At 44.8% G+C, this 13,869-nt stretch overlaps 1 protein-coding gene across 1 annotated transcript; it reads right to left on the bottom strand.

Moving 5' to 3' along the window:
• Positions 1-247: 247 nt before the first annotated feature.
• CACFD1 (calcium channel flower domain containing 1) lies at positions 248-13,438 on the bottom strand. Its single transcript, XM_082208117.1, has 5 exons — positions 13,142-13,438; positions 8,836-8,908; positions 5,528-5,653; positions 4,018-4,125; positions 248-3,892 (listed from the first exon to the last, which is right to left on the bottom strand). The coding sequence occupies exons 1-5, from the start codon at positions 13,275-13,277 to the stop codon at positions 3,796-3,798; spliced, it is 540 nt and encodes a 179-aa protein (XP_082064243.1). The 5' UTR covers positions 13,278-13,438; the 3' UTR covers positions 248-3,795.
• Positions 13,439-13,869: the final 431 nt, after the last annotated feature.

Raw genomic sequence — 13,869 nt, 5'->3', positions numbered from 1 at the left:
CAGAAAAAGTGAAACACGTGCAATTTTCATGAGATAGGAAGTAGCTCCTCTAAGTCTGAAATAGCTCTGAAAAGATCAAAAGGGTCAGAAGCTCGTTAATCCACAGGAATCAGCTCTATAGAATGTATCCTGCTTTTTCTGTTTCCAGAGTACATTCTTTAGCAGCAGGAAGCACATACATACACAAACACACACACATTCCACTGTAGTAAGTAGCTTTTGAAACTGAATAACTTATTACCAGAGGTAGAATGGTCTTTTTATTCACTGCATACACAAAAAGAGGATCAGTGACAGGCAGGTTCAGTAAACTGATGCGTTGTCAAGGATTCTACACAGAATAAAAACTGGTTTACTCATATCAACCCTTTCCCCGTAGACCAGTGATGCAAGCCAGCAGTCTCAGTTTCACAGAAGTGGCCCATCCCATTTTGCCAACTGAGGAGAAACGGGAAGGTGCGCCCTTGCATCAGCACCCCCTCAAAGCCTCACTTACTGGAGTTGTATGGTGACTTCTAGCGAAATCTCCCTGGAAGCCACAGCTGCACAACCCCATGGGATTCCACTGCCTAAGCTGGGCTGCTTCATCTGCCTCATGGGTCCTAAAGCTTCACATCCTTGAAAAGGAGGAGGCCACCTGCTCATGGTTGCTTATCCTGTAGGCCAGAGATAACCAGCCAGTTGCCTTCCAGAATCTTACTTCCAGAATCCCTGGCCATTGGCCATGTTGGCAGGGGCTGATGGGAATTGTAGTCCATGAACATCTAGGGGACATTACTCTACACAAAACCCTCCCCTAGTGCATCGTATAATTCACGAGACAGGCGTAAGGACTTCTTCACACAGAACGTAGTTGAGCTATGGATTTTACTCCAGAGAGTTGTTCCGTGAGGGGCACCAAGCAAAGATGGCTTTAAAATGGGTTAGGACAAATTTGTGAAGGGTAATAAGGCTACTGGCCACAGCCGCTATGATGATGTTGTTGTTGTTGTTGTTGTTAATTGAATTTATATACCACCCTATACCTGCAGCTCTCAAGGTGGTTTACATCCTGCCTCTAAGTGCCAGTTACTGGGAATCACAAGTGAGGAGAGTGCTGTTGTGCTTGGGTCTGTCTTATGAGCTTCCCACAGGCACCTGGTTGTTCACTATAAGACCAGGATGCTGACATAGATGGGCCTTTGGTCTGATCCAGCACAGCTCTTGCTGAGGCCCCTTAACAGCAGTCGTGGAGAACCTCAGGTTCAGGGGCCAGCTGTGGCCCTCCAGGCCTCTCTAGCTGGCCTTCAGAAAGCTCCCCAAGCCACAACCTTCAGCAGCCCTGCATCACATCCTCAGGTGGTTTTGCCAGGCTGAAATGTATCCCAGGGTCCTGAAGATGCCTCTTGCTTGCTTGCCAGGATGGAGGAAAGTAAGGCGTGTGTGAGTGTGTGCTGAAACTCGTCTACTGTACAAATGTTACACCTGTCGTTTGGCCCACTTTTGCCTCTGGTATGTGGCCCCCGAAGGTTGTCAAAAAGGGAATGTGGCCCTCGGGCTGACACGGGTTCTGTGCCCCTGCACTAGGGTGCATACACAGTCTTTCAAACAATAGCTTTTCATTCCGCCATTAAATACAAGATAAATTAATTTCAGAAGGGACCCTAGAATTAAATTATTGCATTTCCACCTGCTTGAAAGATAGTGTTGGTGAATACAAGTGGTATGTTTGTTGCATGCTAAAAAAAACAAAACACCTGAAGGGAAAAATCAGACAATACTGTGCAATACGCATCCTAGAAACAAGAAAATATTATTCGTTATACAGCACAGTAAAAGAAAAAGAAATGGTATTACAATGTAGAATCCAGAGTCTCCAATAATTATTCAGAAAAAATAACTACGCCTGAGAAGAGACTGCCTTATTCTTTTATGCTCTTTCAAAATGGCAGTGATCCAGCTTTGTTCAATCTTCAGAGACGGGGTGAGCTTTTTGACAAAGGTCCCTTCCTCTGAAACCTTATCTTTCAACAAGAAACGGGAATCTCTAGCAAAGCATTTCCTCCTAAAGGAAGCCTATAATACCATCACTTCTTGTTGATAATGCATTTGAAAATACTGACCCTTAGCGGTGGGACACAACATTGCATCTGGCAAGTAAGATTCTCACACGCCCTTCTATCAACTACATCTATAGACTTAATTAATTCTTCACACTATTTCTGTGCCCTACTCAGTTCCCAACTAGCCCCATCTTCCTCTTCCTAAAAAGACAGTGACCTAACACTACTAGACAGAAATTGTTTCCCAGCAAATGAAAGCACCTGTCTCATGTTCTATCCCCCAAGAGAACAGATCCCCCACCGGAACAGTTCGAGGAACTCCAAATAAATAATAATAATAATAATACATTTTTTATGCTTCCCAAAGCAAATTACAAGAAAAAGGAATAATAAATTAAATTTTAGCTACAGGGTATAAATATGGAAAGTGGAATTATCAAGTAGTAAAACAGGTTAAACAGTAGCAAAGAAGATTGCAACTGCGTACCATTTCAGGCAAGGAAGTTTTTTTTTCCAGTTATAAAAAGCGATGACCAGAAACAAAACTGGCCAGCTGCTTGAACCATTTTACAGTATTGCATTATGGAACCTAAGATTTGTGCTTTTTACATGTACAAAAAATGCCTATGATTGCAGCTCAAGTGTTTTTTAAGGGGGATGGGGAAGGGGCTTGCTGGGGCCCTTAACTTGAAATGCTTTGAGGTATTGTAAACCAATAATTCTCTCATGCCACCTCTGGCCATCTTTGCTGCAAAGTGAGAGCAACAGTTTTCTCAAGGAAGCAGGGGGTCCTTTGCTAGACTTTGGGATGCAACAATGGCTGCCCTTTCCACCATTGGAAGCCAGGATCACTCCAAAAAGTTATCCTTTTCCCCCGCAGCAAAAGCTAGTCCTCCCCCCGCTCCCACTGCTGAAGAATCCTAAAAGGAAAAATATCAAATGCAAACAAACTAAGGGTTTTCAAGTAATTTCTCTCCTTAAGAAAATGCATCTCACAAATCAACACACAGTTTGCTCAGTTGTTAAATTACTAAATAAACGTCAGTTCTAAAATTACTAAAGAAATGGGTCTAAAAATTCATCGGGGGAATAATTCTCTGCAATGCAGAGGTGGGAAAACAAGACTCTAAAGTAGGAAGACAGCAAGGTCCATCAAGCCCCCAAAGTTTGTAACTCTAAGAGAGAACACCAAATCAGAGACTGGGTTGGTGGCTAAAATATTAAACGCTGAGATCCTAGAATTCATTTGGTACCACATTTTCCAGCTCCCAAAATAGCTTCCCCATCACCCCAAATGTCAAAATAAAATCAAGGCCCAGAATGTAGCTTCTGATGATCTCAGAAGTACCGTATTGAGCTGCTAAAACTGTATCAAAAGGCTGTTGCAACACAGGCGACTAAGAGTCCACCACAGTGATGTGACAAATGGGGCTTGTTCACCCTATTTGGTTCCACACCAACCTGAGAAAGGAGCAGGGTGGGAGAAGGGAGGACCCCACATTAAATCCTGCCCCCTTAAAGCTGCAGCATATAAGATTCACAGTGTTGCATAAATGTGTTTTTGTTTTTTAAAAAATGTTCTGGGGACAAAGGAGAAGGTATGTTTTCATTCTGCACTCTCCGGCTTGAAATTAGAAGTTTTGAAAGAGTTTCACAGCACAGGATTCCAAGGCCAGTTTCTAAGGCTGGAGTGAATTCCCAAGCTTTGCTTTTCAATGAGATGGGAATGACTGGCCTCAAAAGAATGGCGATGTCACACGGCCTGCGGTTCGACATTTCCTGTCACCCCTTCTTCGTTTGTTTGCTTCCGTTGCAACTGCTGCATCCTTGCGTACGTGATGGCGTCTCCCCTACAAAAGGCAAAAGACAGCATAGGAGCTTGGAGTGAGTGGTGGTTTTGACAGGCACAGCACCCAAGACAGACCAGCAATCCACTGGCTGAAACAGGGAGGGAGGGAAAACTCTTCTCTCTTACTTTTTGCCTAATGCTGAAAGTCCATAGAGCACTCCTGTCGCAAAGGCAATGGCATTGCCTAATAAAGTTGTCAGAGTCAGGCTCAGTATAACTGGAAATATCGCCATCCTGGGGGGAAAGAGAGGAAATTTGTGAAGTTAAGGCAGTGTCGTGCTGCAATCCACTTCAACACAGGATGCCTAGCAAAACAAGGACCTAAATGTGGATCAACAGTTTGCTGGTACAGGATTTTGTGATCTCAGATTTTTCGCTTCCAAATGGTCACTGAAATGACCTACTGAAGTGAATGAACCCAAGTTAGGCATACCCATGAATTACAATGCGTTTTAATCACACAACCAGATTTAGGGTACATACAAACGCAGATATTGGAAAGGGGTCTGTGGAGAGGGAAAACATACCCAGCTTCAAGAACCAAAGGCATTCAAGAGGGAAAAGTTTAGAACAATTTGTATTTTAAACATACTGGGTGATATCCAACAGGTCAGTGTCAGAGTAGACTCATTGAAAGTTACTGGACAAATGACTGAACAGGTCTACTCCAAATATGAGATATTGCACATTAACAACTTTTCTAGGAAGCATACGCCAGGCAACACTCATTAACTTAAAAAAAAATAATTAAAAGATTTTGGCCACATCTGCACCATGCATTTAAAGCTTTATTAGATAAGTTTTAAACAGTCATGGCTTCCCCTCAGAAAAAGAATCCTGAGAATTGTAGTTAGCTAAGAATGTTTAGGAAACCCCCATTCCCCTCACAGAACTACAATTCCCAGAGTTCTTTAATTATCAACCCCTCTTCCCAGGGTGTAAGCCAGCCTCCACCAGGCCTCTTCTTCCTTAACTGTTACTTGAGGGCAGCCATTCCACCCCAGGAAGCCAGGCTCACTTCATCAGCTTTACTTGAGGCCAAGCTTCATCAGGCACCTCCTGACCCTATACAGGACCAGATGGTTAATACAGGACCAACTGTCTAGAAATCTGTGCTTGTGTTTTTTGTTTTCCTCTACCCTCCTTGCCCTTTACCCCTTGTGTGTCATGTGGGTTCTTGTTAGATTGTAAGCTTGTGGGTAGGGACTGTCTTGTTTTGTTTGTATTGCAAACTGCTCTAGGAACCTTTTTGGCTGAAGAGTAGGATGCAAATGCTTTTTTAATATATATATATATATATAAATGAACTCTAGGACAGCTCAGTTGAGCATGAGACTTTTAACTTCAGGGTTGTGGGTTTGAGCCCCATGTTGGATAAAAGATCCCTGCATTGCAGGGGTTTGAACTAGATGGTTCTCATGGTCCCTTCCAACTCTACAATCCTATGATTCTGTGATTCTTCTCACTAGTCATCGTCACCTTCCAAACCACAAAGAGTATGCTTTGTTGTGTTTATCATGGATTTGTTATGCCAGAACACTTTAATTGTGCAAACTTAGAGCTCTGGTATGCACTTGAATCCCTCTGGCACAATACTGGTAATCCAGAGACACTCCCAACCCCAAGACACACTTACCCGCAGTAGAAGGCACCTTTCTGCCATGGGCGCAGTTTGTCTGCCCTTGCTGACACAGCGTTTGCAAACTCGATGAACTGGCAGCAGAAGGGGGCCTCGCACAGGAAAAGGACGAAGGCATTCAACCTTTGGGGCAAGAAGTCACATTCAAAACCAGAGAGAACCCACCCCATCCATAATGAAAGGGCCCATCTGGTGAACGCATGAATTTTTTGCTGGATCAGGCCAATGGCCCATCTAGTCCAGCATCCTGTTCTCACAGTGGCCAACCAGTTGCCCCAACAGGAAACCCACAAGCAGAAGCCAAGGACAAGAGCTGTCTCTTCTCCTGTGGCATTGCAAAGAAGCATTGCTGCTTTGAACTGCGGAGGCAGGGTAGAGCCATCATAGTTTAGAAATCATGGATAGCCTTCTCCTCCATGAATTTACCTAATCTTTTCTTAAAGGCATCTTAAAGTTGGTGGCCATCACTACCTCCTGTGGGAGCAAGTTCTTCTCTACACTGAGAGAAGAAGTCCACCCTTTCATCTGTCCTAAATTATTTGACTTTCAGCCATGTTGGATGACCATCAGTTCTAACATTATAAGAGAGGGATTTAAACTTTTTTCTACCCACTTTCTTCATGCCATGCATAATTTTATGAACTTCTACCATGTCAACTCTTGCTTGCCTTTTCTCAAAAGTACTAGACACCACAGCCAGTGAAACTCTTAGGCTGCTTTAGGTTCTAAGCTTTTATAACCTTACTGGGGCCAGAGGGCTATTTAGCTAGTACAGTTCGTACCTTGGTTCTCGAACAGAATGCGTTCCGGAATTCCGTTCAACTCACAGAACCGTTCGAAAACCAAGGCGTGGCTTCCGATTGGCTGTAGGAGCATCCTGCAGCCAATCAGAGGCTGCGGAAGCTGCACCGGACTTTCAGCTTCCGAAACTCGTTTGAAAACTGGAACACTCACTTTTGGGTTTCAATCGTTCAGGAATCGTATTGTTGGGGAGCCAAGGCATTTGAGATCTACTGGAATTGGAATGGGCAAATCTGCCAGTTTTGGTTTCTCTCAATTTCTCATTTTTTTCTGATTTTAAGTTCAGTTCTCTATGTTTCTACACATTTGCAATATTTTCTTTTGTAAAAAAAAAAAAAAGTCCACATGAAAAATTACCCCCAAACTTTTTCCTATGTGCACATTTTGTTATGAATTTTTGCCTATTATTATTCATTTCTCTACTGCTTTATACTCTTAATTAAGAAATCTCAAAGCAGCTTAGAACCGACATTGAAACATCAGATAAAACAATCCAGAATAAAACATTACTAAAGAAATTCAAGTATACATTCAAACAATGATATTTAACAGGAAACTAAAATATTATCTTAAAGATTTCAAAACCAAACATTGCAAAAGAAGCCAACTACAGAATGCCCATTTAATGCAGCAATGTTAACAAACAAATTATCTTAAAGATTTCAAAAGAAAACATTAATAACGTCAAATATAAGATGCACATTTAAAACAGCACTAGCAAGAGAATTAAAAATTACCTTAAGCATAGAACATATCTGCTGCTGTTGCTGCCAATCCTGCCATTGCTGGTTCATGGCAGGCAGCGGCTGTAGAAGCTCAGGCTCAGTGACCTGGGTCTGGACTAAGAGACAGCCAAGACGGCAATTTCCCCATATACAGTGGTACCTCGGGTTACATACGCTTCAGGTTACAGACTCCGCTAACCCAGAAATAGTACCTCGGGTTAAGAACTTTGCTTCAGGATGAGAACAGAAATCGTGCTCCGGCGGCGTGGTGGCAGCAAGAGGCCCTATTAGCTAAAGTGGTGCTTCAAGTTAAGAACAGTTTCAGGTTAAGAACGTACCTCCGGAACGAATTAAGAACTTAACCTGAGGTACCACTGTATAAAGCATTTTTATATGTTACTTTCACTGATCTATGTACTGATAGGCAGACTTTACCTTTGTCTATGCAAATTTGGACACATGAGCTGGCTGGAGAACTGCACTGCAAAATCCAGAGAAGCACAAATTTCAATATTTGGCTGTGTTTCAGTTCTCGTTGTTTCAGAAAGTGTGGGTGTGGTTGGTGTGCCTTTAAATGCAGCCGACCCTCCAGGTACGGTGACTGTTAGCTTGGTCTGACTCAATTATGTTTTCTTGGGTTCTGTGCTTTATTTTACTTCTAGTTTTAAGTGTTTTAAATTTTGTAGTGTTTTAAAAGTTTTCCAGTTTGTACTGCATTGTTGTTTTAAATCTTCCACCTTGCTTGCCCTGGGCATTTACTCAGAAAAGTGGCTTTAAAATATTTTCAATTAAAATTGCATAGAATAAACTGGCAGCAGCTCTCTGGGATTTAAGAGCAAGAGACTTCCCAGCCATACCTAGAGATGTTGGGAATTGGACCTGGGACCTTCTGCATGCAAAGCAGATGCTCTAGCACTGAGCTATGGCTCTTTCCCTAAAAATAAGGTAAGATTCTAGTCCTCGTGGTTCTGAACAAACAGCCAGTTGACACATGGAATTGCCTAGTACTCAGTAAGACCCCATGTCCGTCTAGCTCAGAACTGTCTACATTGATTGACAGTGGCTCTCCAGAGTATCAGACATTCCCAGCCCCACCTGGAGATGCCAGGGATTAAGCCTTGCTCTACCAGTAAGCTGTGGCCCTCTCACAAAGCTACTCTGAACGGTTTTCTATTTTCGGAGCCACAGGGACTCAGCTGCAAATACAGCCATACCTCATGTTACGTTTGCTTCAGGTTGAGTGTTTTCAGGTTGTGTCCTGTGGCGACCCGGAAGTACTGGAAAGGGTTACTTCCGGGTTTCACCACTTGCGCATGCACAGGTGTGTAAAATGACGTCACACGCATGCGCAGAAGCGGTGAATCGAGGCCCACGCACATGCAGACACACAGGTGCGGATTGCGTTCGCAACCAGAGGTACCACTGTATAACGTTTTAAGTGCATTTTAAGTGTATTAAACAAATGTGACACTAGGTGGCACTGGTGAGCTAATGGCAAATTCCATATATACTTTACTACTTTTTAAATTTTTTTTAAAAAAGCACTTTCACAGTGTTTTTTATACCTGTGTAGATTCAGCCGGGGGGGGGGGTTGGAACTAGCAGGAAGGCCAGAGACTGTGCTGAGTGGGCAGTGCAATGGCCACACATCCCACCAGGACAAATCATTCATTGCCCGCCTCTGCATTTGCAACAGACTTTCATCTCAGCTGGTGTTGACTTGCAGAACCCCAGTACTCGAAACAAATAGTCACCGCAAAGGAAGTCAAGTTTACTTACATCATCCAAACGCCAGCTGCGATGTTGAGAGGGTGGATGGTCACACAGTTAAAGAGGCCAGCAAAGGCACACGCTGAATGGACAAAGCAGGTAGAAAATGTTAAGATCAGCCCTGGTGGGTCAATGCATCCTGTTCTCACAGTGACTGACCTGACTCCTCTGGGAGGCTCCCAAGAAGGTCTTGAGTGCAACAGCACACTCTGTCTACTTGCATTTCCCAGCAACTGGTCTGTCTACACTGGTATATACTGGGGTGTATGAGGTGTTAGGGGAGGGGCAGTACCTCTGGCAGGGGAAATAACATGCTACTTCTGGGGTAGCTTGTCCACCTCCCCCCCTCCAGCTCTCACCTGTGGCTCCTAGAAGTTGTCAGCATGTGACAGCGGCCACAACCCAGGAGCAGCTTCAACTGGCCAGCTAACCAGGTGAAGGTAGCTGATGGGTCTCAAACCCTTGGTGAGTTAGGGACTTCCCTTGCATGTGAAGACAGGCTCTGGTGGATTGAGTGGATCAGACCAATACTGGGTCCAATACTCATTGCATTCATGTTGTAGAGAGAAGTGAGGGGCAGATGGGGCTCATCAACCTAGGAGAGCCAGTGTGGTGTAGTGGTTAAGAGCAGTAGACTCGTAATCTGGAGAACTGGGTTCGCGTCTCCGCTCCTCCACATGCAGCTACTGGGTGACCTTGGGGTAGTCACACTTCTCTGAAGTCTCTCAGCCCCACTCACCTCACAGTTTGTTGTGGGGGAGGAAGGAGATTGTTAGCCGCTTTGAGTCTCCTTCGGGTAGTGATAAAGCGGGATATCAAATCCAAACTCTTCTAGGAAGTTAGCCCATCTAGCTGAAGAAAAACTCTGATCCTAAACCTCCACTGTCTTGTGGGATATCTTCAGGGGGCGGGGAAGGCTAAGGAGTAAATCCTACACAAATTTGGAGTCCCTAAGATGGATGGATGGCACCTCGCTGTCCTCCTTCCAGCAAATCCTGCAGCCAAGCTGGTGCCAAACATATTGCTCTGCTTTCTTCTGGGCCACATCAGCAAGGCTGAGAAGTTTGTAGTCTGGGCAACCCAGGACCCCCAAATACTGCCCAGGCTTGCACATCACAGAAGGTCACAGCAGTTTAACTTCACTCCAAGAGGCACACTAACAATGGTATTCACTGCTTCCAGCAGTGGAGGTAGAACATCGGATCCATATCCTTGTCCTCCACGATTTTGTCTACGAATCTTCTTTTAAAGCCATCCAGGTTGGTTGTCATCACTACATCTTGTGGGAGTGAGTTCCACAGTTCAGCCATGGATTGTGAGAAATGAAGCTGCAACATGACATCACATTCACATGATGAAGATCACAAAATTTTGTGGCTATTCTGAGGACAGGTTCTGACACCGAGGGCTAGTCACCTGCCTAAGGTTACGCTCTGCCTTCATAGCAGAGGAAAAACTTTGATGTGATTCTCCTGGACGTAACCAGACTGGGTTCCGAGAGCTTTGAGAACTGGACGTTTGTTCTCTACAAACTCTGACAATGTTTCCAAAACTAATTTTTGTAGGGTTTTTTGGGGGGTGGGGTGGGAGAATTGAGTGCATCTGTGTTCTTTGTGCCATTATTTCTTGTCAACTCAGCTCTGCTGGCCCTTGTTTTTTCATGAGCAGTGTCGCATAATACTGGGATTAAGTTACCTGCTGACGACTGCGAAAGGGGTCTGATGCTGTATCGGATGCAGAGAACCTTGCTGCAAGTTTAATGAGGACCAAATCCCAGGTGGTTCCAAGGCTTATTTTCGGACTGTTCAGGGCATAGTTGCTTTTTTGTGTGGGTGGGGAGGGGCAGGGGGAAGTGCTGCCTTTAAAAGCAGCCAAAGGTCTGAGAATTTTAGCAGGTGAAACTTTCCCTAACAAGTGGGGAGGAGAAGCAGAGAGTGGAACCCAGCCAAATTCTATTATAGCCAGAGCCAGCTCGCCCATGAAGCAATGAGAATAGTGGCTGGGACAGTGAATGTGAATTTTTGTACAGTAGGCCAGATTCTACAGCCTCACACACCCCTCTCTAACCTCAATGTAGACATGTAGGAAGCATTATCAGAGTTCAAGGGAAAAAACTCTCCTCAATATTTGTTTGAAGGGGACCCTGTGTGTGCTGCAGTTTCAGCACCCAGCCTCCGCCAGAGTGCTTGGCCTCCTTCTGAGGACATGAAGTTGCACATGAATCGTGCCTGTGATGCCGGGCCCCCTCAATCTTGGGGGCAACCTGGTGCCTCGGCTCAAGGAGGGGTCAACACTTGGCTGGTGAGGGATGTTGCATGAAGAGAGAGCCAAGGAACAGAAAGAGTGGCCTGGGGGTGAGGAATACCAGCTTGACGAAAGATTACTCAACAAGTTTAAACATAGGGAGCAAAGTACAGCAGGAGCAAAGTTCAACCCCGCTATCAGGTGTGCCCTAAACCATGAGTAAGAAATCACATCACAGAGAAGCAACTGGGAACAGGTATCCAGGGCTGGGTGCAGCAAGGGAGAAGTTCTTTCAAGTCGTAAGCAAGTGTCTCAGGCACTGTCCCCAACTTAATCAGCCTTTGCAAAACGCTTTTTAAAGACACTGACTTCTACAAAAGTAAACTCTGCTTAGAAATGCAAACATACCAGAGAATGAGCAAATGGGCTCTGCAACAAAATGGTACAGCACAGAGTGCTCCTGTACCCAGTTGGCTGGGCAGCCATGCCCTCCATTCCATTCTTGAATGAAGAGAGGGTGCACTTTTTGCAAAGGGTTTCATTCTATCTATCTGCTTTTATTTATTTGAATGCTTTCAGACCACCTTTTAGAGCAACACTCTTGCAAGGCAGCTTACGGCAAACACAAAATGCAGTATTACATTTCGATTAAAAACAAAAACAAATCAAGAACCAGTCAAACCAGGTCCCTTAACTAACCCACAGGCTGGCAAAGGGCCATTGTAGTGAATGAAAACAAACTTAATATTAGAAAAAAAGCCAGCAACAACACAAAACTAAAACAAATGTTTCAGGCCAGTTGCCCTACTAAATCTTTCAAGGAAAAAGATCCTGGAAATGTGTGGTTTTTATATAAAAAGTCCAGCTGCACTGATGGCAGACATATGCAAATAACTTGAAAGGGTGTGTCACAAGCATGGAGTCACCACCAATAAGGTCCCAGTTCTCATGCCCCTGCCTCACAGAGCTACAATTCCAGTGTGGCTTAATAGTTGATCCCTCTTCACAGGGAACTCAGGGAACTGTAGCTCTGTGAAGGGAATAGGAGGTCATCTAACAACTCTCAGCACCCTTAGCAAACTACAGTTCCCAGGATTCTTTGTGGGAAGCCATGGTTGTTTAAAGTGGTATGTTATTGCTTTAAATGTGTAGTGCAGATGTGACCTGAGTCAACATCGGCTGGCCCTGATAAGATAGTGGAGCCTCCATGGTCGGAAGCAGAGTACCCACTGAATATCAGATCCAGAGGTGAAGAATATGGAATGGCTAATATCACTGTACCCTTCTTACTGGTTTCCTGGTGGCATCTGGCTGGCCAGGGTTTTGGACTGGTTGGACCTTTGATCTGATTCGGTCATGGAGTTCTTATGAATCAGGAGGGTGGGGGACATTTAGGCACAAGCAGAGACTGGGTGGCTGTCCCCCACATGACACCACTGTAGACTGAGACATGAGAGAGACCACTGGTTGAGTTTGGACTAGTTGTTGCCTCCCAGCCTCACCTTACCTCACAGGGTTGTTGCGAGGATAAAATGGGGAGGGGGAGAGCCTTGAGCTCCTTTGAGAAAAGGTGGGATATTAATATATATTTTAAAAAAAATGAAGTGACTCTGAGTAACTCAATCAAACACCAAAATGCAATGCAGAAATACAAACATTTGCTAATGCAAAATAGGCACTACCCTGTTGCACTTTTGATCTGTTTTGCATATTGCACACCCTGATGTAGGTATTTATTTACCTACTAACTATATTTAAACGAAGGCAGTAAAGAGGCTAGTCCTCTTGACAGCTCACAACAGAAGAGTGACAAAACATGTTTTTTTATATATAAAAAACCCCACCCCCCAAAACATGTGTACAAAAAGTTTGCAGTGCTATTCCCCTGCCCCCTACAGGAGAGAAAATTAAAGCAAAAATCCCCAAAGACACAAAATCAGCCAGTCGGTGCAAAGCAAGCCCCCAGCATAGGAGGCAAATTGGATCTTGGGACTTTGCTCTGGAGGTGCGGGGATAGGGGAATCACTGGAGGGGAAAACTGTGGGGTGGGAGGAGTAAAGGAAATACTCACAGATGCCCCCAATGATGCCAGCCAATCTGCATAACCACTTGTACCACCAGGTCATCCCATCATCATCATCGGTGGAAGACGGGGTAGCAGCAGCAGTAGCTGCATCTGACTGAGGCTGCTCTTCATGGGAATTCATCCTGCCTTTGGGTATGTGTGTTAAAACGACAGGTAAATCCACCTTTCTCCTCTGCTGCTTGCCACTGTAATTTCTCCCCCGCCCCCAGCACTGGGCAGGATCCTAGTCCTCAGCGCATCGCTGTACACCCACTGCCCACCCACTGTCCCTTTAAAAGCAGCTCCAGCTGACAATGGAGACAGCCCCGCCCACCCCAACCAGCTGCCCCCCCCAAGCGTCTCCCTTTGTATTGCATTCTGGGTCCCCTCCTCCTCTGCAAGAGGATGAAGTGGGAGGGGCTGTCTACATCTCTCATCCATAGACTTAAGGAGGGAAAAGTAGACTGACCTTTGTTTGTTAAGGGCTGCAACTCCCTTGTTAATTTTGAAGCCACGTAATAAAACTGCCTCCAAGTGTTCCTATTTTCCAGGGGTGTCCTTGATTTAAAGAAGCTGTCCCAATTTCTGACTTGATTCCAGAATGTCCCACTTTTCCTTAGGATGTCCGTGTTTTCATTGGAGAAATGTTGGAGGGTATGGAGTTATCTGACCCCCGAGTCGTCTGAAGGCAATCCTGTATAGGGGTGGTTTTTGTTTCGTTTTTTGGTAAATGT

Source organism: Podarcis vaucheri, assembly GCF_965113315.1.
Source record: "Podarcis vaucheri genome assembly, chromosome: Z".
Lineage (NCBI taxonomy): Eukaryota > Metazoa > Chordata > Lepidosauria > Squamata > Lacertidae > Podarcis > Podarcis vaucheri.
The sequence above is the reverse complement of the archived record's forward strand: the minus strand, read 5'-3'. Positions and strand labels throughout refer to the sequence as shown.